This window comes from Camellia sinensis, chromosome 3, assembly GCF_055761805.1.
Source record: "Camellia sinensis isolate YWXY chromosome 3, ASM5576180v1, whole genome shotgun sequence".
In the NCBI taxonomy this organism is placed as follows: Eukaryota; Viridiplantae; Streptophyta; class Magnoliopsida; order Ericales; family Theaceae; genus Camellia; species Camellia sinensis.
Window position 1 is genome coordinate 109,571,813 of NC_138963.1, and position 23,235 is coordinate 109,595,047.

General features: G+C 36.1%; 3 protein-coding genes across 3 annotated transcripts; all 3 read right to left on the minus strand.

The window, feature by feature from the left end:
• Positions 1-900: 900 nt before the first annotated feature.
• LOC145821751 (uncharacterized) lies at positions 901-1,785 on the minus strand. The gene has a single exon (XM_082918313.1). The coding sequence runs from the start codon at positions 1,783-1,785 to the stop codon at positions 901-903; it is 885 nt and encodes a 294-aa protein (XP_082774439.1).
• Positions 1,786-6,288: 4,503 nt separating this feature from the next.
• LOC114261764 (uncharacterized) lies at positions 6,289-11,148 on the minus strand. Its single transcript, XM_082920528.1, has 3 exons — positions 8,362-11,148; positions 6,757-7,130; positions 6,289-6,613 (listed from the first exon to the last, which is right to left on the minus strand). The coding sequence occupies exons 1-2, from the start codon at positions 11,036-11,038 to the stop codon at positions 6,787-6,789; spliced, it is 3,021 nt and encodes a 1,006-aa protein (XP_082776654.1). The 5' UTR covers positions 11,039-11,148; the 3' UTR covers positions 6,289-6,613; positions 6,757-6,786.
• A 5,379-nt stretch (positions 11,149-16,527) lies between these two features.
• Positions 16,528-22,995, minus strand: LOC114321316 (putative LRR receptor-like serine/threonine-protein kinase At3g47570). The gene is made up of 3 exons (XM_082920529.1): positions 18,693-22,995; positions 17,085-17,458; positions 16,528-16,877 (listed from the first exon to the last, which is right to left on the minus strand). Exons 1-2 carry the CDS (start codon positions 19,330-19,332, stop codon positions 17,181-17,183), a joined length of 918 nt encoding a protein of 305 aa, XP_082776655.1. The 5' UTR covers positions 19,333-22,995; the 3' UTR covers positions 16,528-16,877; positions 17,085-17,180.
• Positions 22,996-23,235: the final 240 nt, after the last annotated feature.

A 23,235-nucleotide genomic window follows, 5' to 3' on the forward strand; every position in this document is an offset into this window, starting at 1 on the left:
CGGTGAGGCGTGGGGATAGCCAACAAGCCATTCCTTACCTCCCAAAGAAAAAACCAACAAGTGTTTGGTCTAACCAAGCACAAGACAACCGAGTTGAGAGATCTTGAGGCAAGGGGCGCAGCCGAGACCTACGGGATCTCAAAACGAACACGAACATGGATGATCACCGAGTGTTCAAACGATGACGTCCAAGTCTTGAGGACGGTCAAAAATGGGGTGTCTACAGGCGCTGACCGCCCGGTTGGATATCGCTAGATACAAGATGAGCGGATTGCCTGCCGATAGGGTTGCCAAGAGTCGTACTAATCGGAGATAAGTTTTCAAGCCATCCAGCGTGGCCTAGAACTCGGGGGTCCATTCGAACGCTTTGCTCTGCCGAAGTGTGTGAAAGAATTGTCGGCAGTGATTTGAGGAACGACTGATAAACCTATTGAGGCCGGCGGCCATTTTCATCAACTTTTGAACTTCTTTGACCAACTGGGGGGAGCCGAGTTCTAGAATTTCTATGATCTGCCTTGGGTTGGCCTTTATTCCGCGATGGTTGACAATATAGCCGAGAAATTTGCCAGATCTGATGCCGAATACACATTTCGAGGCATTCAGTTTCATCTTGTACTTTCGGAGAATGTCGAAGGTCTCTGCTAAATAGGCTAGATGGGCGTGCTTTTCCTTGGATTTTACTACCATGTCATCAATGTATACTTCCATGGTGCGGCTGAGTTGTTCCTCGAACATAGTGGTAACCAGTCTCTGGTAAGTTGCCCTCGCATTTTTCAGTCCGAAGGGCATGGTCTTGTAGCAATAGGTCTCCCTTGGGGTGCAGAATGTGGTCTTTTCTTGATCCTTCGAATGCATGGCAATTTTGTGATAACCCCTATAGGCATCCAAGAAACTCATGCGCTAATGATGTGCCATTGCATCCATAAGTTGGTCGATTTTGGGAAGAGGAAAACAATTCTTTGGACAGGCCTTGTTCAAGTCCGTGAAATTGACACAAATGCACCATGATCCATTTTTCTTCTTTACAACCATGATATTGGATAGCCACATAGGATAAGTGACTTCACGAATTGCCCTGACATCAAGCAATCTGTCAACTTTATCAACAATAGCTGATGCTTGCTCTGCGGCTGACCGCCGACTATTCTGAATGATTGGTTTGACTTTTAGATCAATGTTTAAACGATGCTGGGCCACGATTGGATCCACTCCCGGCATCTCGTATGGTGTCCACGCAAACACGTCGAGGTTACCCAGTAAAAAGGACACCAGCTCGCGTCTATCAACGTCGTTTAGGGATGTGTCGATCATGAAGAATTGGTCAGGACTCCCATTGATTTCGATCCGATCAAGGTCTTTAGTTGCCTTTTCACTGGGGATTTTGCCAATGTCCTCGAGGCTCTCTCGAGCCGGTATTTTAATCGTGTTCACTTCCAGTTCATTTGGCCTCTTTGTAGCAGCAATAAGATAGCATGCCTGTGCCGATTTCTGGTAGCCCCGAATTTTCTCAATGCCATACTCTGTTGGAAAGTGGAGTAGTTGATAGTAGGTGCACGGCACAGCCTTCATAGTGTGCAACCAAGTCCTTCCTATGATAAGATTGTATGGTGACGGGAGTTTAACGACCAGAAATTCCACATCTACTGATCTGGTACCCGCCCGTACTGGTAGTGTAATCTTGTCTAAGGGATACTCGGGGTTGGCATTGAAGCCGAATAATGGGTAATCGGCCGGTAACTGATCCGAATCAGTGAAGCCGAGTTTAACAAACGTCTTGTAATACATTATTTCTGAGGTGTTTCCCTGATCGATGAGAACACGCTCAGCTGTGAATCTGTTAACGCGTAGCTCGACGACGAGGGGATGTCAGCGTGGAGAAGAGTTACTCTATCTAGGTCGGTGTCATCGAAGTTAATCATGCCAGTTTCATGGGGCCATTTGGCTGGTGTGATTGGCTTGGGTAGGCTAGGTTGCAACTGAATTGTATGTACCTCGGCTGACGACGGTAAGCTGTATATCATGTGAATTACACCAAGTGGAGGTGAATCCGGCCGTAGGGCTACCGTGTTCGATGGGTTGTTCTTTCGAACATGTTGTGCCAGCCGGCCGTCTTGTATCAACTGTTCCAGGTGGTCCTTCAATGCATAACAGCTGTCAGTGTTGTGGCCATGGTCCTTGTGATACTCGCACCGCTTATCCCTTCTCCTTGTATCAAGGGGTCCCATCATTTTGGACAGCCACTTAAAGAACGGAAGATGTTGGACTTTGGGTAGGATCTTACTGATCGGCTCCGCCAATTCCGTATACTTCTTGTTCGAACGTCTAGTGCTTCTACTATCCACTTGATATTGTTCGTTTGAACGGTGTGAACATTGGCCGGTTGATCGGCATGAATGTTGATGGTTGTCTCATTTAGCCCGAGTCTGAGGTTCGGGGCTTCTTGATGGCACGACGCTTATCAACTGAACCAGACCAGATGGAGCCGACTTAACGACTTTATGTCCAGCCTTGACATGTAGGGCATCATCTTCCACGTTATAGTACTCTTGAACTTTCTTCATCAGTGCCTAGACTGTTTTGGGAGGCCGTTTGGTCAACAACCTGTGGAGAGGACTATCAGGGCGTAATCCTATCTTAAAGGCGGTAATGGCTATGGAATCATTACAGGCATCATCCACTAAGTTGAAACACTCCCAATAACGCGCCGAATGCTCACGGGGGGTCTCTTCTGGTTTAATTTACATTGCCCAGAGAGAGTCGCCTTACTTTGACTGAACTTTGTTGGTGATGAATCTTGCCCTAAAGGATTTTTGGAGCTGATGAAAGCTTCTTATTGATGCCGGCTCCAGTTTATAGTACCATCTAACGGCCAACAGTCCCAGGCTACTTGGAAACATTCGACACATGAGCGCTTCATCATCAGCATGCAATGTCATCGCTTCTTTATAATGACGAATGTGGTTAGTGGGATCTGATTTTCTGTCATATAGGGTGAACGTCGGTGCTTTGAACTTTTTAGGCAGCACAGCCCTTGCAATGCGTCGTACGAAAGGGTCGTGCCTGTCTTCTTCATCCGAATCATCACTTCCTTTCCCTCACCTGTGCTGTACATAAGGACTTCCTTCAGATGAGCTAGATACATCAACTCGCCCCTTCTTTCTAGGTTCCTGGGATGGTTAGTCGGAATCACTAACATTATCATGTTTTTGAAGTCCACGTTGTCGGTTATCCTTCTTCTTTTCTGGGGATCAACCCTGGGCATGACGTGCGGCCTGTTGGGATTTAGCTAATTCTAGGGTCAATTCCTTACGCAAACGCTCGTTCTCAGTCATCATATTTTCTAGACGCTGTTCGTTTCGTTTTGCTTGATCCATGATCATCTGCACAGTCTCCTGCACAGAAGTTGATAGTGAGGTTTGAGCTATTGGGTCGAAGTTCAAGGCCTGTCGCGCGGGGATATTCTCCGGTCGAAGCATGCTTCTTGAAGTAATGTCATCTCTTGGTGTAACATCGTTAGCAACTATCGAAGGATTATCTATCATGTCTACCATGGACGTACTTGAGTATTCCTACAGACGGTGCCAGTTGTGGTGAAGTGGTTTGGAAATACTCTTGGATCCAGTTGAACGCTCTTGATCCTCTTATTGCTACCTGAAAAAAGGATGAACACTCCTGTTGGGAGTGTCGGAATTAGGACTCCGACAGACAAGTTAATATTCTCTCTAATTTACTTATGTCTCAAGTTATCTTTTTGTTTTCACATATCTCTCTTTGGCTGACATTCCTTCCTTTTTATATTACATTTGGGCCCAAGGGTCGGGCCCACTCTTGATCTCGCACATAATTACTTAGTCGGCCTTCTAGTTGAGTGTTAGCTCCCATTCGACTCCTTATATGGCCAATTCACATGTTTGGCTACATGAGCCCCTGGTCAAGGCCGAATTGCCTTTGGCCTGATGTCTCAAATGCCTTGGCCTTTCTCATTGATTATATTCGGCCTCCACAATATTTTATTTTAGTTGAGTAGATGTGTATGAGAGAAAAAATGATTGAAAAAAAAGAGAAAAGAGAACCAAACAAATTTTTTGAAAGTGATTGATGTGTATGAGTAGATGCGTATGAGAGAAAAAGTATTTTGCAATTTTTTTTCAAAACATTTGAACTAAAGAAAATTTTAAAAAAATTTCTCAAAAATTATATCTTAAGATACAAACCAAACAAATCCCAGGCCTATGTTGGAGTATTTTATGGAATTTGTTTGTTTGTTTGTCTATGTTGTGATTTTCTAGAGAAATCCATCTTTGAATGCATTGGAATTATTGCTCTCTCTCACTCTTCTTTCGGTTCCCAAGTTCAACCTTTCTACATGGAAAAAAAAAAAAAAAAACACAATTTTTCTAAATCTGTTTTATAATATTATAAATTGAAAATATAAATTTTAAAAAATGGTGTAAAAACAATTTTACCAAAACTGTTTTTAATTAATTCAGAATTAATTAAAACTTAATTAAAACCCGTTTTTCAAAAACCCTTTTTTAGATTCAAATTTTATTATTATTTAAATCGTAAAACACGCCCTTTCAAAAGTCATTTTTATTTTTTTTTAATTTACGAAAAATGACATTACTAAAACTGTTTCGCCCCTATTATAAAAATAAAGATAAAAACTCACCCCAAAGTGAAATTAAAGTTTTAAAAATGACATTGACAGGGAAATCACCCGAGGAGGGTGGCGCGGGATTTGGGTAATTTTTAGACAATGACGGGAGAAAGGAAGAGATGATGAGTTTGCATCTTATTTTATAATTTAGGGTTAAAATTTAATTTTAATTTTTTTTTTTGGTTGAAATATGATGGTATGAACGATTTCAAAAATTTTAAAAGTAAAATTAAAATTATTGAAATTATGTTGTGTCATTGAAACTCGAGGACGAATATAGAGATAAAAATGAAGACCGCATTTGATTTTGTTTTGAAATTATAATTGTTAAAAAAAAAAATCAATTTTTTTTTTCAAAACTTATAACTAAACACATAATTGAAAAACACATCAAACTCAATTTAAAAACTATTTTTAAAACTTATAATCAAATATACAATTCAAAACTCATTTCAAAACTCAAAACTAAACTCTTTTCAAAACATTATTTTTAAAAAAAATAAAAAAAAAATTTATTTTGCTTTTAAAAATTATTTTTAAAATCATGATTTGAGTGTGGAGTTATATTTTGAGTTATAAATTTTAAAAAGAAAAAATTTGTTTGGTTATGAGTTTTAAAATGAATTTTGAGTTGTATTTTGAAATTTTTTTGATTAATTTTTTTTAAATATTTAAAACAATTTTAATTTTATTTTTTAAGGTAAACATTTTATATTTTAAATATTAATTTATTTATTTTAACGTGCATTGTATTTTATACATTTGTGTGTTGTATTTTTTTAAATTTTAAATATATTTTTCAAATAATAAAAAATTTTAAAAAAATTATTTTTTTATTTTAAATATATAATTTTCATTTAAAATAATTTTTATTTTTATTTTAAATATTTATTTTTTTATAAATTTATTTTTAAATATTTTAATTTTTTTAGTTTGTATTTGGTTACGATTTAAGTGTAGAGTTTTGAAAGTAGTATGGAGTTTTGAATTATGTATTTGGTTATGAGTTTGAAAATAGTTTTTGAATTGAGTTTTGAGTTATGTATTTGGTTATGATTCAGGTCTGGAGTTGTATTTTGAGTTTAAAATATTAAAAAAATTAAATGTTTACAAAATAAAATAAAATATTTAAAATAAAAAAGTAAATAAATATTATATATTTAAAAGAAAAAAATAAAATTTTGTTAAACATTTTTAAATATTAAAATAAAAATTCAAGAAATTTCAAAATACAACTCAAAATTTGAAAACTCAAAACTCAAAATACAACTTAAAACTCTTTTCAAAATTCAAAATTTAATTTTTTTTTTCTTTTCAAAACTCATAACCAAACAAATTTTCTTTTTTTAAAACTCAACTCATAACTCCACACTTAAATCACTATTTCATATTCAAATCATAATTCTAAAAATAAACCAAAAACAACAATAAACACTAAATTTAAATTCAAAATCTATCATAGAAAGGTGAGAAAAATCCACAAGAAAATTGAGTGTTTTTTTTTTTCCCTTTATTTTTTGGGTACAATTAATAAATTTGCTGAAAATTGAAAGCATTTTGGCCTTATCAAGTTTTCATCTAGGTGGCTGAAGAACCACTCAAATTGATGAGAAATTAAAACCAGACAATAATAGAAGCATGGTATCAAGCATATTTGAATTTAAGAACCACAAAAGAAACTAGACTTACACCAATGAAATGATGACAAGTTATTCAGCAAAGCGCAAAACGTTGCACCAAAAAGATCATGAGAAGATAAGGAAAAACACACACACACACACTTACAGATCCCACATGAGCAAATTTTACATATTCAAATAAGAACTAAAATTGCAGTTATTTATTAAATGCTTAGCCGACGAAGACAATATGAGAACCATAGCAGCATAGTCCCTCAAGCATCCTCGGAGAAAATAGGGTAGTCATAAGAATGCTTTGGTTTACTAGTCTTTCCTGCACAAACAGAATTGAAACCAAAAAAAAACAACATAAAAACCTATGAGAAATCTAACATAGATTTTTCAAAAGTTGTAATAAATATGTTTGTCTAGGAGACACAAAGCTCAATTCTCAAATAGCATTGTTGGGAGACTCACCTTTGGATGTCATGTTTTCTTAGTCCTTGCTCAACCCAGCTTTTCGTAAGCATTTTTTATCTTACACAATTCGTTAACTACATATTGAATCTGCATTCGATCTCTTGGTGATTCCATAGAACATGCAATTCCAATTCTCAACACAGAAACCAGGTTGTCCTTGAGCCAACTTATTGGCTCATCTTCTGAAAGAATGTGAGGATCCACAATCTCCATCACTTGGTCAGGCAAAGCACTCTCAACGAAGCTATGAAGACTTAGATCATCCGTAAATACATTATCGGTAGGTTTTTTACCTGTTAACATCTCCAAGAGAAGAATCCCATAGCTATACACATCGGCTAGTGGGGAAGCTCTATTGCCTGTGGCATACTCTGCAAATTGATTCATGTGTTAGTACACTTCAGTTTGCAAACTGAAAATCTGATTAATTCACAAAGTTGTAATCCTAAAATAATTTTTAAAATATAACCCAATTGTAGTTGGAAGAAACAATTTGGTTGAGGGCATCTATTATGTTGGTTTTTTTTTTCACGTATATTAATTACAATTTTTCTTTTTCTTTTTCTTTTTTTGGTCTGTGCATAATGTCAAGAATACTGCATGTAATATGTTATATTGAGAAAAATGAACACTGTCTTTTGACCAAATCAAACATAAATGGGTCTAGCACAAACAGGTTGTGGTGGTCTACAGGTAGTTTCCATCACTGTCTCTACAAGTTCAATGAATGGTCGGATATTGTTTAGTCAAACCACTAGTATCCTAGAAAAGCTAGGGCCCTATTCTGGTAGTTTTACGCTGAAAAAAAGGTTTTTTTTAGGTTGGATATACTTGCATGACTCCTGCGAAATATAGGCAAATGCTCATATAACAAAGCTAAAAGGAAATGAATCCATGAGTCTTTTGCAAAAAAATATGATTTTTCAAGGGTGCCTCCCACCCATTCTATGTGTGTGAATTTATATTATTGGGCTATTGCCCGCATCTTGAAACAATACAAGCCAATGTCCCAACAATAAATCTCTCTACACTAGACGATACACCAAATCATCCTAAAATGCCGTATCTTATATGAAACTAACCAGTAAAAATAATTTGGATGAAACTTGAAATTGATGTTGTTTAGGTCTCTGTTATATATGATGTAGGTTGGCAAATGGTTAAACTGATTTTAAATCTTTAGGCTTAACTCACAACCTAGCTCAAAGCAGTACTTTCACTAGCTGAAACAAACAAGTCCAATGTCAACTTGAAAATTCAATCCAACAAACACTGTTTTGTCAAAGACATTGCCCAAGTTTAGTAAATTTATCCCAATCTAGTTTGAGAATTTCTATTTCTTAATCAGCACAGTCTAGAATTAAGATAAACTGAGTTAGCTTTGGAATATGTTTTAATTAGGAAGTTATGAGAAAGACATGTTTTGAAGACCAGGTTATACAACACATCAGGGAGCATTCATTGGCTTGTGTTTCAAAGAGCATTTAAAGCAAAAAGACATCAAAACAAATGCACAGCATATAGTAAGCCTGTAGGAAGGGTAATGTTTATTCCAGCGCTTTTGTGGTTACATGATTATGTGGATTAAAAGTGAACCCATACCTGGAGCAACATAGCCTATGGTTCCTCTTACTGCAGTTGAATTGCTCTGATACTGAACCTCCTCACTTGAAACAGTGGAGATAATTTTTGCTAACCCAAAGTCTCCAACATGAGCAGTTATCTCATCATCCAAGAGAACATTACTTGGCTTCAAATCACCATGAATAATCGTCGAATCGCAATGACAGTGAAGATACTCAATTGCAGAAGCAACATCTATGGCAATATTCAACCTATGAATAAACTTTAGATTGCTGGAATCTTCTTCCTGCCCTTCATTTTGGACTCCATCTTTGTGCAGCCATTTCTCTAAGCTTCCATTGTCCATAAACTCATATACCAAAGCCATAAATTCATTACCTTGGAAATCCATACTAGAACAAACGCTCAAAATTTTCAATACATTTCTATGCCGTATGGTTCTTAGTGCTTTGCATTCTGACATGAAGCTCTTAGAAGCTCCTCTGTGCTCGAGACTGAGCACTTTCACTGCCACTACGGTCTGAACCTGATTGAGAATTCCTTTGTAAACAGAACCATAGTTTCCAACACCAATTAGATTGTCCTTAGAAAATCCATCAGTGGCTTTGAGAAGCTCTGCATAAGAAACCCGCAACAGATGGTGCTTGAGCGATGGCATGGAAAAGGCTTTTTTTCTTGAAATGCGTCGCGGATGAAGGAATATGAAAAATAAGCAAACCAACATTGTTAAGCCTAACACAAGAACAACCACGATGAGTATGACTTTCTTCTTGTGAGAGAACTTATTGCTGTTGGACTTTGAGGACAGGCAAGGAGGAAGACTCAAGGGTGGAATGCCTCCACATAGATCATTATTACCAACCACTGAAATAGCACTTCCATTTTGAAAAACTCCTTTCATTGGAACTTCCCCTTGTAGCTTGTTAAAAGATAGATTCAACTTTTCTAAGTGGAGCTCACCTAGAAAACTTGGGATCGACCCCGATAAATTGTTGTGTGAAAGATCCAACTCTCGTAAACCCCTTAGCTCTCTCAAACTTTGAGGTATCATTCCTTGAAATGAATTACCTTCCAAATGAAGCCATTCCAAGCTCAAACAATTGCTCAGAGAGTTTGGAATAGGTCCTGATAATCTATTATTGGACACATCCAACTCTCCAAGATTTTTCAAAGACCCAACGTCTGATGGAAGACCACCAGTCAATCCGTTGTTAGCTAAGCTAAAGAAAATTGAAATGGAGGAGAGTCTCATAATTTCAGTGGGTATTGAACCATTGAGATTATTATGAGAAAGATCTAATGCCAACAAGCTATGACAATTGCCGAGACTCGGAGGTATGCTTCCATAGATATTGTTTTGCCCCAAGTTGAGAATATTTAACAAAGTTAAGTTCCCTACTGAAGATGGTAGCTGTGTGAAATTGTTATGGTCAAAAGAAAGATCATGCAAGTTATAAAGTTTTCCAATGGTGGTAGGAATAGGGCCACTAAGTTGACTCTGTGCCACTGCGAACACAGTGAGACCAAGAAGGTTCCCAATACCTGAAGGCATGCTGCCATGTATTTGATTGTCTCCCATGACAATGACAATAATCGCAGAAGAGAGATTAGCTATGGACTTGGGCATCGGACCTCTGAGAAGATTGGTGCTCACGTCCAGATATCGTAAACTCGTGCAATTTGTTAATGACGAAATAAAATTGAGGTCATCTTGCAGCCTATTCCCACAAAGGATCAAATATCGGAGGCTTGAAAGTCTTCCAAGATCTCTTGGCATTGGCCCAACAAAATCATTCCGAAAGAGGCCTATGTGTTGAAGTCCTGAAGCATTTGACAATGAAGTAGGAAGTTGTCCTATAAACCGATTCTCTGCAAGACCAAGATGCTTGAGATTGGGAAGGCTTAAGCCTATATCAGAAGGGATGTATCCATGAAGTTGGTTATGGTACATTTCAAACATAGAGATACTAGAGATGTTGTAAATGCCTGCAGGAATTGTACCAGATAGACTGTTTAGGGATAATTGGACAAATGTGAGGCCTTGAAGTTGGGCAATTTCCTTCGGAATATCTCCTTGCAACCTACAGTCGCCTAAAGAAAGTATTGAAAGAACTGAAAGGTTGCCAAGGGAACGAGGGATGGTTCCTGCTAAAAGGTTGTTACGAGTTAAGCCCAAACCTTTAAGCTTTGACAAAGATCCTAGCTCGGCCGGAATGTTTCCAGTCAAGTTGTTGTCGATCAAGTTAAGGATTTCAAGATTTGAGCATCGGGAAAGGTTGGTGGGTATTTCACCGTTAAATGAATTATTGCTGAGTGTTATGCTTCGAAGCCGAAACAAATGACTAATCTCTTGTGGGATTGGGCCATGGAAGCGATTGTTTTGAAGGACGATGGATTTGAGAAAGGAGAGGTTTCCAATATGAGGTGAGAGCGATCCTACCAGGCCTTGCGACCTTAGTTCCAACTTCACGACTCTATCAGGATGTCGACGACTACACCAAATGCCATTCCAATCACAGTAGTGCACTGAATCATTCCAGGATCTCAAGGCCCCAATTGGGTCTTGATCAATTGCAGCCTTGAAAGCAATCAAAGCTAATCTATCTGTCTCATTCACCAAGCAAGTGGCAGGGGTGTTGCTGAAGAAGCACCACCACACACAGGCAGTGTAGAGAACACTAACCCACTTTGCCATTACTTTGTTTCTAATGAATCGAGTATGTTTTTCTAGGATGCTTTATGTAATTTAGAATAGTTTGGGTAACTCTTTTTATGGTTATTGTCACTTGTGAAATTTGAACCATTAAAAAGTTTGGTGAAACAGAGCCATCTGAAAGACTTAGAACAAGACTTCTGAAAGACTTAGAACAACGTTTGCAACACGGCAGTCAATTGCCTAGACAATAAGGTACTAGAGTAGACCCATTGCTCTCTATGACAGATTAAGTTAGATGTGTTATGATTATGATAAAATTGAGTAAGAAGATTAATAATATAGTAGTATTAAATTAAAAATGTAAAATAAAGAGGGTTTGTTTGAATACCTTTAAATTAATAATACAATAATATTTTATATATTTTAAGTGTTTATATAAAATTATTATAAATAATATATTATAATTTAACTTTATATTATATATATATATATATTAATAAGAGAGAGTCTTTGGTGAATGATCACCATATATATATATATATATTATAAAATATAATTTCGAATAGTTTTGGTACTTTTTTTAAAATAAATTATAAATACATCTTTTGAAATTTGTTTAAAACACAGATTGTTCCCTGTGATTTGAAAAATTACAAATACTCTCTTATTAGAATTTTTTATTTAATAAAATTAACTAAAAAAATTAAAATTCACAATTGCTCTCTTATATAATAATAAAATTAACTAAATTATTACTTAAAACATATTTCTAATATCATTAAAAATCATTAATTGATTTCATAATTTATTAATAAAAAAAATGATTTATTATAAAATTAGAAATCTCAAATGATAAAATGTAAATTTTAAAATCATAAAAATGATTTATATTTTAATTAAATCCCATAAGTATATTTATAATTTATCCTTCATTTCATGGCGTATTGTCCTTGTGCAATTTGAACCATTAAAAAGTTTTATGAAACAGAGTCACATGAAAGACCTCGAGCACGTTTGCAACACGGCAGTAAATTGCCGAGACAATAAGGTGTTAGACTTAGACCCATTGCTCTTTATGTTTATTTAGATTAGGTTGGATGGGTTATGATTGTAGTAAAATTGAATAAGAAGATTAATATTATAGTAATATTAAATTAGAGATGTAAAATAAATATTTGTTGTGCGGTTCTTTATTTCTGTTGCTCGGCCGCTCTCTTATAATTTGGTATTAGAGCCACATTTGTTTCTAATTTAGCTATTTCTTTGTAATTCTTCTCTATTTCTTTCTCTGCAAATTGATTCAAGTCTTCTTATCTTATCTTACTTATCTCCTGTTTTTCCACTCTGCTATATTATATTATAAAATATAATATAATATAATAACACTATAAAATAAATAGTAATACTAAGAGCATCTCTAGGATTTGAGTTGGCTGGTATGCGTGTTGTGCACTCAAATAGGCCCATTTTGGGGTTAATTTTGATAATCCAAATCGTTCACATTTTAGAATACATCAAGTAGAACATACCTGCAAAAAATTAAGTTAATCGGATATCGTTTACACTTTCATCTACTCACCTTTGTACTCATTTTAATACTTTAAGTCACAATTGTTATTTATTTTTGTAGATATAAATGTGAGTGGATAAATGGGTAACTGATATCCGATTAACTTAATTTTTTGCAGGTATATTCTACTTGATGTATTCTAAAATGTGACCGGTTTGGATTATCGAAATGGACCCCGAAATGGGCCCATTTGACTGCACAACAATGACTGTTGTGCACCCTGCACAACAACCACCCCCAATCCGCATCTCTAATGGTTTGTCATTGAAGCTACCAAAACCATTTTATAACAGGTGTGGGGCAAAAATGGTTCTCCAATGGTAAGCTTTGACAGCTGTTATATCTGGTAAATGTCAAAACTTGTACCAAATTTGGCACAAGCTTTGGCAACTGCCAAATGTGCCAACTCACCAAAACCAACCATTTCCTCCCTCTTTTTCTCCCTTCCTATAACGGTTCCGGTTTAGACCAAACCCTTTTCATACTTTTAGATTCAGGATTCCATACCGTTAATTGTTGTTCATGCTCTTTTATCATCTTGTTGATAGTTGAGTTGAGTTATTAATTGTGTTTGAATAAGTTGGGAGTTAATTTTTCAAAAGTGTTGCTGTCTGTTTCACTTTGGGTTCACTCAAGTGATGCTTTGGTCACTCGAGCGGTCTCTGAGATCTCTCAGTATTTTTGCAAACCTATAAAACTTCTAGGAATGAATGATTTTCACTTGAGCGGTCTTTTCTTCGCTCCAGCAGTCTTTTGCAAATCTAAATTTTTGGGAGAGGGTCATTGTGCGCTCGAGCAGTGTCACTTATTGTGTTTAATGCTCGAGCGGTGGTTTGGTCGCTCAAGCAGTTTGTGCGTATATCAATTCGGGAAAAAGGGATTTTTGTCACTCTCTCTCTCTCTCTCTCTCTCTCTCTCTCTCTCTCTCTCTCTCTCTCTCTAACGCACTCCAAACCCTAATTTCTTCACCCTCTCTCTAGTTCTTACCTTAAAATCCAAAATACTCCTAATCTATTGATTTCTCCACCATAGTTTCTCGGAGAAAAAGGTAGAGGTCGTCGAAAGTTTCGTTTTAATCGCAGAGGATCTCATTTTCGGCTTTGTCAAACTTTCACCCTTGCTCTCTTCCTCTTCTAGTCTTAAGGTAGGAGTTTCTTCAACATTTAGTATGATTCTTAGCTTAGTTATTTGCTCTTTGAAAATGTTAGTGATTTGGGGATTTTGAGTTAAACCTTGGGTTTGATTTTGAAATGTAAAAGATGGATTTTTCAAATAAATTCTTGAGAAAGGTTGTGGTAGTGTATAAAATGTTGGGTTGTGTAGAAATGTTGAAATTTCTTTACTTAAATGTAATTTTAGAAGTAAATGATGTTTTGTTTGAAAATCATTGATAATTGATTTATGAAAGAAAATGAAGGGATGTTGGGTTTGAGATGATAAGAAGAGTGTATCTATTGATGATGAGAGTGGAGTTGGATATGTACTATCGCTTCCATTTTGAAAATTATGAGGTTATATCTGTTTTTGAAAAATTATCTATTGAGTAGAAATATATGTTTTGGGCTATCAGTGGAAGATAACTTTGATTGATGTAGAAATTGCATGAGGATTAGGTGAATGGAAACTAATTACTTATACATCTTACATTGAGCATTGTTTTCATATTTAAACATTGAAAATGTATTATTTTGAGAAAAATGAATGTATACCATGGTGAATCTAGTTAGGAGTGTGGTTGTGGTTATTATATTGGCCTATGTGTCCTTGCTAAAAATCCAAAAACCCGCACAGTTAGGTGCCAATCCTTTCGGTTTGTACCAGTAAAATGGCTTTGGTAGTGCTTGTATAGTCTACTAGCAGACACGTACCTAGAGATTTTCAGTGTTTTTGTATCCACTGTCCTATTTTCTGATATAAAAAGATATTTTTCATGAATTGATATATGACATTGGCATAAATTGTTTTGAGATGGAAAAAGTATAAATGTTTGGCATATGACATACATATGCATTCACCTTATGACTTCGTTAAGTTTTATATATTGTAATAAAGTATCTCTGGTGGGCTTTAGCTCACCTTATGTGGAAAATAACTTCCAGGTGCTGATAATATGCTTTTATTAAGGACATAGCTTGGGAGGACTTAGAGCCAAGAGTTTCTTTTTATTTGTTTTGTGTAGTTATTTTGTACAAGTCTTGGGCTTCATTTGTTACCAAGTATTGACTTTGAAAGATGTAGTCATTAGGGCATAAACTTATTTGTACGTCCTTTTGTTTAGATTCATTTACAATTGACATATGATATAGATTCAAGATCTAGGATTTATGAATGTATACATGAATATGTCATCTTTTGTACGATTGAGAAGTATCAATGAAATGTTAATACATCGCAAGTTATACATTCTACGGAATACTATGCTATGGGTTGTTGTTATTATTTTAGGGCGTTACAACTTGGTATAAGATCAACCGAGTTTGAATACTTTGGGATCGTGGGATATGGTTTTTACTACAATGAGTTTATGTCGCTAGATGATGTTAGAAGTAGACCTGGTATGCTATGTGATAACATGTTTATGTGACTAGATGAGTATGAGATTTGGTTTCTAAGATATTGATTGAATCTACGATTTCTAAAAGTCTTGTTAAAAGAGCTTCGATCACTGCTATTTCTAACTCGAACTCTGGCAATGTCGCGGAATGATCATTATCTAGAAAGGAAATTTGTTTGTGATTATGTGATTTGGTGCTTACTTAGAATGAATTACTTGTTGTCCACCGTATTATGATGTGAGTGAATTAGCTTCGGCACATTTATAAATGTGCTAATCAATTGTGTTACCTTTATTAGAATGTCAGAACATGGATATGGTGGTGCTTAGCGCGGCAGGCCTAGGTGGTAGGAGGTGTCGATACCAAATAACATTACGGCGCAGGAGGAGGAAGTTGGTCAGGCAAACGTGGCTGAGCTAGCAAGTCAGCAAGCCATGGGCGCTTTAGCCCACTAAATGGCCGAAGCACTGCGGAAATCTATGGACATTCTCAAGGCTGAAAGTTAAGTCCAGGCCCACATTCTAGAAACAGACTATCATTTTTGAAGAGGGAGTTCTTCCGGTCAAATCCATATGAGTTTATCGGGGATCCAAAGGAGGCACTGAAGGCTGATGAGTGGCTAGAACAAATGATGAAGACGTTTGAAATGCTTGGCATCGACGACAAGGGGTTGAGGGTGACTTTGGTATCCTTCCAATTTAAGGGAGATACGGGTCAATGGTGAAAGTACATGCAAGGACGCGTTGGAATGACTTGGGAGGTTTTTGTTAGCGCGTTCCAACGCAAGTTTTTGAATGTAGAGTTTTGAAAGTAGTGCGAAATTTTGAGTTATGCGTTTGATTATGAGTTTTGAAAATAGTTTTTGAATTGAATTTTGAGTTATGTGTTTGGTTATGATTCGAGTGTGGAGTTGTGTTTTGAGTTTAAAATATTAAAAAAATTAAAATTTTACAAAATAAAATAAAATATTTAAAATAAAAAAAATTAAATAAAAATTATGTTTAAAAGAAAAAAATAAAATTTTCTTAAATATTTTTACATATTTAAAAAAAAATCCAAAAAATTTCAAATACAACTCAAAACTCTTTTCAAAACTCAAAATACAACTCAAAACTTTTTTCAAAATTCAAAAACTATTTTTAAAACTCATAACCAAACAAATTTTATTTTTTCAAAACTCAACTCACAACTCCACACTTAAATCACAATTTCAATCTCAAATCATAATTATAAAACTAAACCAAAAACAACAATAAACACTAAATTTAAATTCAAAATCTGTCATAGGAAGGTGAGAAAAATCGACATTTATTATTTTTGGGCACAATTAATAAATTTGCTGAAAATTGAAAGCATTTTGGCCTTAACAAGTTTTCATCTAGGTGGCTGAAGAACCGCTCAAATTGATGGGAAATTAAAACCGGACAATAATAGAAGCATGGTATCTAGCGTTTTGGAATTTAAGAACCATAAAAGAATCCAGACCTACACAAATGAAATGATGACAAGTTATTCAGCGAAGCGCAAAACGTTACACCAGAAAGATCACATAAGGAAGGAAAAACACATACACACTTAATCTTAAAGATCCCACATGAGCAAATTTTACATATTCAACTAAGAACTAAAATTGCAGTTATTTATTAAATGCTCAGCCAACGAAGACAATAAGAGGACCATAGCAACATAGTCCCCCAAGCATCCTCGGAGAAAATAGGGTAGTCATAAGAATCCTTTGGTTTACTAGTCTTTCCTGCACAAACAGAATTGAAACCAAAAAAAACAAAAAAACAAAAAACCTATGAGAAATCCAACATAGATTTTTTCGAAGGGGTAATAAATATGTTTTGTCTAGGAGACAGAAAGCTCAATTCTCAAATAGCATCGTTTTTTTTTTTTTTAATTTATTTTTTATTTTTTTTATTTTAGATAGGTCAAATAGCATTGTTAGGAGACACACCTTTGGATATCATGTTTTCTTAGTCCTTGCTCAACCCAGCTTTTCGTAAGCATTTTTTATCTTACACAATTCGTTAACTGCATATTGAATCTACATTCAATCTCTTGGTGATTCCATAGAACATGCAATTCCAATTCTCAACACAGAAACTAGGTTGTCCTTGAGCCAACTTATTGGCTCATCTTCTGAAAGAATGTGGGGATCGACAATCTCCATCACTTGGTCAGGCAAAGCACTCTCAATGAAGCTTTGAAGACTTAGATCATCTGTAAATACATTACCAGTAGGTTTTTTACCTGTCAACATCTCCAAGAGAAGAATCCCATAGCTATACACATCAGCTAGTGGGGAAGCTCTATTTCCCATGGCATACTCTGCAAATTGATTCATGTGTTAGTACACATCAGTTTGCAAACTGAAAATCTGATTAATTCACAAAGTTGTAATCCTAAAATAATTTTTAAAATATAACCCAATTGTAGTTGGAAGAAACAATATGGTTGAGGGCATCTATTATGTTTGTTTTGTTTCACGTATATTAATTACAATTTTTCTTTTTTTGGTCTGTGCAAGTGAGGTAGGAAGGTCATACCGTCAAGAAAACTGCATGCAATATGTTATATTGAGAAAAATGAACAGTGTCTTATGACCAAATCAAACATAAATGGGTCTAGCACAAACAGGTTGTGGTGGTTTACAGGTAGTTTCCATCACTGTCTCTAGAAGTTCAATGAATGGTCGGGATACTGTTTAGTTAAACCACTTGTGTCGTAGGAAAACTAGGGCCCTATTCTGGTAGTTTTACGTAGAAAAAAAGGTTTTTTTTAGGTTGGATATACTTGCACGACTCCTTCGAAATATAGGCAAATGCTCATATAACAAAGCTACAAGGAAATGAATCCACGAGTCTTTTACAAAAAAGTCAGATTTTTCAAGGCTGCCTCCCACCCATTTTATGTGTGTGTGAATTTATATTATTGGGCTATTGCCTGCATTTTGAAACAATACAAGCCAATGTCCCAACAATAAATTTCTCTAGACGATACACTAAATCATCCTAAAATGCCGTATCTTATATGAAATTAACCAGTAAAAATAATCTGGATGAAACTTGAAATTGATGTTTTTTTAGGTCTCCGTTATATATGATGTAGATTGGCAAATGATTAAACTGATTGTAAATCTTTAGGCTTGACTCACAACCTAGCTCAAAGCAGTACTTTCACTAGCTGAAGCAACCAAGTCCAACGTCAACTTGAAAATTCAATCCAACAAACACTGTTTTATCAAAGGCATTGCCCAAGTTTAGTAAATTTATCCTTATCTAGTTTGAGAATTTCTATTTCTTAATTAGCAGAGTCTAGAATTAAGATAAACTGAGTTAGCTTTGGAATATGTTTTAATTAGGAAGTTATGAGAAAGACATGTTTTGAAGACCAGGTTATACAACACATAAGGGAGCATTCATTGGCTTGTGTTTCAAAAAGCATTTAAAGCAAAAGGATATCAAAACAAATGCACAGCACGTAGTAAGCCTGTAGGAAGGGTAATGTTTATTCCAGCGCTTTTGTGGTTGCATGATCATGGGGATTAAAAGTGAACCCATACCTGGAGCAACATAGCCTATGGTTCCCCTTACTGCAGTTGAATTGCTCTGGTACTGAACCTCCTCAGTTGAAACAGTGGAGATAATTTTTGCTAACCCAAAGTCTCCAATATGAGCAGTCATCTCATCATCCAAGAGAACATTACTTGCCTTCAAATCACCATGAATAATTGTCGAATCACAATGACAGTGAAGATACTTAATTGCAGAAGCAACATCTATGGCAATGTTCAGCCTATGAATAAACTTTAGATTGCTAGATTCTTCTTCCCGCCCTTCATTTTGGACTCCATCTTTGTGCAGCCATTTCTCTAAGCTTCCATTGACCATAAACTCATATACCAAAGCCATAAATTCATTACCTTGGAAATCCATACTAGAACAAACGCTCAAAATTTTCAATACATTTCTATGCCGTATGGTTCTTAGTGCTTTGCATTCTGACATGAAGCGCTTAGAAGCTCCTTTGTGCTCGAGACTGAGCACTTTCACTGCCACTACGGTCTGAACCTGATTGAGAATTCCCTTGTAAACAGAACCATAGTTTCCAACACCAATTAGATTGTCCTTAGAAAATCCATCAGTGGCTTCGAGAAGCTCTGCATAAGAAACCCGTAATAGATGGTGCTTGAGCGATGGCATGGAAAAGGCTTTTTTTCTTGAAATGCGTCACAGATGAAGGAATATGAAAAATAAGCAAACCAACATTGTTAAGCCTAACACAAGAATAACCACGATGAGTATGACTTTTTTCTTGTGAGAGAACTTATTGCTGTTAGACTTTGAGGGCAGGCAAGGAGGAAGACTCAAGGGTGGAATGCCTCCACATAGATCATTATTACCAACCACTGAAATAGCACTTCCATTTTGAAAAACTCCTTTCATTGGAACTTCCCCATGTAGCTTGTTAAAGATAGATTCAACTTTTCTAAGTGGAGCTCACCTAGATAACTTGGGATCAACCCCGATAAATTGTTGTGTGAAAGATCCAACTCTCGTAAACCCCTTAGCTCTCTCAAACTTTGAGGTATCATTCTTTGAAATGAATTACCTTCCAAATGAAGCCATTCCAAGCTCAAACAATTGCTCAGAGAGTTTGGAATAGGTCCTGACAATCTATTATTGGACACATCCAACTCTGCAAGATTTTTCAAATACCCAACATCTGATGGAAGACCACCAGTCAATTTGTTGTTAGCTAAGCTAAAGAAAATTGAAATAGAGGAGAGTCTCATAATTTCAGTGGGTATTGAACCATTGAGGTTATTATGAGAAAGATCTATTCCCAACAAGCTATGACAATTGCCGAGACTCGGAGGTATGCTTCCATAGATATTGTTTTGCCCCAAGCTGAGAATATTTAACAAAGTTAAGTTCCCTACTGAAGATGGTAGCTGTGTGAAATTGTTTTTGTCAAAAAAAAGGTAATGCAAATTATAAAGTTTTCCAATGGTGGTAGGAATGGGGCCATTAAGTTGATTCTGTGTCATTTCGAAGACAGTGAGACTAAGAAGGTTCCCAATGCCTGAAGGCATGCTGCCATGTATTTGATTGTCTCCCATGTCAATGGCAATAATCGCAGAAGAGAAATTAGCTATGGACTCGGGCATCGGACCTCTGATAAGATTGGTGTGCATGTAAATAGATTGTAAACTCGTGCAATTTGTTAATGACGAAAAAAAAACTGTGGTCATCTTGGAGCCTATGCCCGCCAAGGATCAAATGTCGAAGGCTTAAAAGTTTTCCAAGATCTCTTGGTATTGGCCCCACAAAATCATTCAGATGGAGGACTATTTGTTGAAGTCCTGAAGCATTTGACAATGAAGTAGGAAGTGGTCCTATAAACCGATTCTCTGCAAGAGCAAAAAGCATGAGATTGGGAAGGCTTAAGCCTATATCAGAAGGGATGTATCCATGAAGTTGGTTATGGTACATATTAAACTCAGAGATACTAGAGATGTTGTAAATGCCTGCAGGAATTGTACCAGATAGACTGTTTAGGGATAATTGGACAAGTGTGAGGCCTTGAAGTTGGGCAATTTCCTTTGGAATATCTCATTGCAACCCACAGTCGCTTAAAGAAAGTGCTGAAAGAACTGAAAGGTTGCCAAGGGAAGGAGGGTTGGTTCCTGCTAAAAGGTTGTTACGAGTTAAGTCCAAACCTATTTGAAAGGTTGTTCCAGTCAAGTTGTTGTCGATCAAGCTAAGGATTTCATGATTTGAGCATCGGGAAAGGTTGGTGGGTATTTCACCGTTCAATAAATTATTTCTGAGTGTTATGTTTCGAAGCCGAAACAAATGACTAATCTCTTGTGGGATTGGGCCATGGAAGCTATTGTTTCGAAGGATGATGGTTTTGAGGAAGGAGAGGTTTCCAATATGAGGTGAGAGTGATCCTACCAGGCCTTGCGACCTTAGTTCCAACTTCACGACTCTATCAGTGAAAAATCTAGAAATCCCCTAGATGTTGATTTGTAATTATGTATCAATTTTAAGCAAAATATAACAATCTCAATCAAACAATCAAGACAGATCGACACAACGATTTTACGTGGAAAAACCACAATTGGACACCTCCAATCGTGATCAAAAAACCACGGGCAACAGCCACAAGACAATCCACTAAGAAGATTTAAAGGAATTACACAGGTATACTCTCAATTACCTAGCGAATCCACGCCTAATTGAACCAACCGCTATGTGCCTCTTCCAACCCCGTCTTCACCTCAGAATTGTCTTTACGATGAGCCACTTCGGAATCCACCAAAGTTTCAGGCTCGAATTCTTCAGAATCCACCGAAGAACAACTCTCTCTCTCTTGTGTATAACAAACAAAATCTTTGATGTACTCTCTTTAAACCAAGAGTTGAATACAATAAAACATCAAAGAAAACTAACAAAATATCCCCAGATATAAACCTTAAGAACCAAAAAGAAGATCTGGAGGAATTGTGGAGTAGTGTAGTTTTGGAAGAAAACCAACTACGTATAGAAAACCAAAAGTAATCCTAGATTTGGAAGAAATCCAATTACTTATAGAAATCCAAAAGTAATCCGAGTTTTGGAAGAAAACCAACTTCTTAAAGAAATCCTTGTTAAACGGGATTGCCAATAATAAAACCTAACAATCTATCCCTTTGGCAATGCCGTGACAAAACACACCTAACAAATAAAATCCTAAACACCCCAACCCATTACAGCCAACAAAAGCCAACATCTTTCTCAAGGTCATGATCTGCAAAACAGTTATTAGTGCCACAATCTCCAAAACAACTATTAGTCCCACAACAGTATATGAAAAAACAATAGACATATGACACAATTATCTTGAAACATGAGATGCAAAACATGAATAGATGAAAACTAAGACTCAAACAACAAAAGCAAGATCATAAACCACACAAGCAATGATATGACGATGTAAATATCAGGAGCATGCAAGAAGCAAATAACTAGCAAACAGTGCATGGCAACATGTAGAACAACTAAAGCCAATCTCCCTTACAAAACATATCAAAGTGTTCATGCTAAACAACTCTTGCAAATGGAAAACCAAACTCCCTTACCAACCCAAATCAAGATGAACCAAACTCCCCCTCACTAAAAACAACCACAAACACTGAAAACAGTGAACAAGAAGAAAACGACAAAAATAATATGGTGGAGCAAGCAAAGAATTTCTAATTTGTACCTTGAAACATACAAAATTATCCAAGAAGCACAATTACTAGTAAACACAATGTACACAGTCTGTAGAAGATTCCTCATGAAAGAAAGTGATGCATTATGTGAAAAGCATAGATCCCATGAAAAAAGTGTGTGTGTGACTCTTGGAGTTCGATAAACACGAGATTTAAATCCTAGTAGTGATATGAAAGCTGGACCTCTGACAAGAGAATCTAAGCACAACAAAGGAAAGTCAAACCACTAGGAATCAAGGGGTATTTGGTGAGTAAAGGCGGATGCTCCCCCCTCAATCAATGAATCCTATATTTTTTTTCTTTCTTTTTTTTTCACATCTTTTTCTTTTCTTTCGTTTGCACATTTTTTTCTTTCTTTTGCATATTTTTTCTTCTTCTCTTTTTTTTTCTTTTTCTTTTTCTTTATCTTTATCTTTTTCTTTTTATTTTGCACATTCATTGGCGACTGACACGCTCAAGAGTATGGAAACCGAACTAGAGAAGCATGGATATAATAAGGATGGCCTGGTTGGTGACTTTGAGGTAGCCTTTTCCTCATGGCTGGACTACAAAGAATAGAGGGGAAAGCCGTGGAGATGCAAAAAGATGGAAGGTGGTTAAGAGACTCAACATCACCCATGATATGCTAGTATAGGTCAATTCCTCTAGAAACGCAAAGGATCAATGACAGAAGTCCATAGAAAAAAAATAATCACTAAGGCGGAAGACTCCAAAATTTGCTAATCCAAGAGTGTGTACAGAATGAGACATACTAATAAAAAAAACACGCATTCCAAAATGAGTAATGACCACAGAAAGCACACATATATTAACATGTAATGGATATTCTCATCAATTCCAATAT

Bases quoted from the DNA above. Each gene is read 5' to 3' on its own strand.
- LOC145821751 (XM_082918313.1), bottom strand. From the start codon at position 1,785: ATGTATTACAAGACGTTTGTTAAACTCGGCTTCACTGATTCGGATCAG.
- LOC114261764 (XM_082920528.1), bottom strand. From the start codon at position 11,038: ATGGCAAAGTGGGTTAGTGTTCTCTACACTGCCTGTGTGTGGTGGTGC. The intron at 7,131-8,361 runs GTATGGGTTCAC...ATCAATTTGCAG, and splicing joins CATAGGCTATGTTGCTCCAG to AGTATGCCACAGGCAATAGA.
- LOC114321316 (XM_082920529.1), bottom strand. From the start codon at position 19,332: ATGCCATCGCTCAAGCACCATCTATTACGGGTTTCTTATGCAGAGCTT. The intron at 17,459-18,692 runs GTATGGGTTCAC...ATCAATTTGCAG, and splicing joins CATAGGCTATGTTGCTCCAG to AGTATGCCATGGGAAATAGA.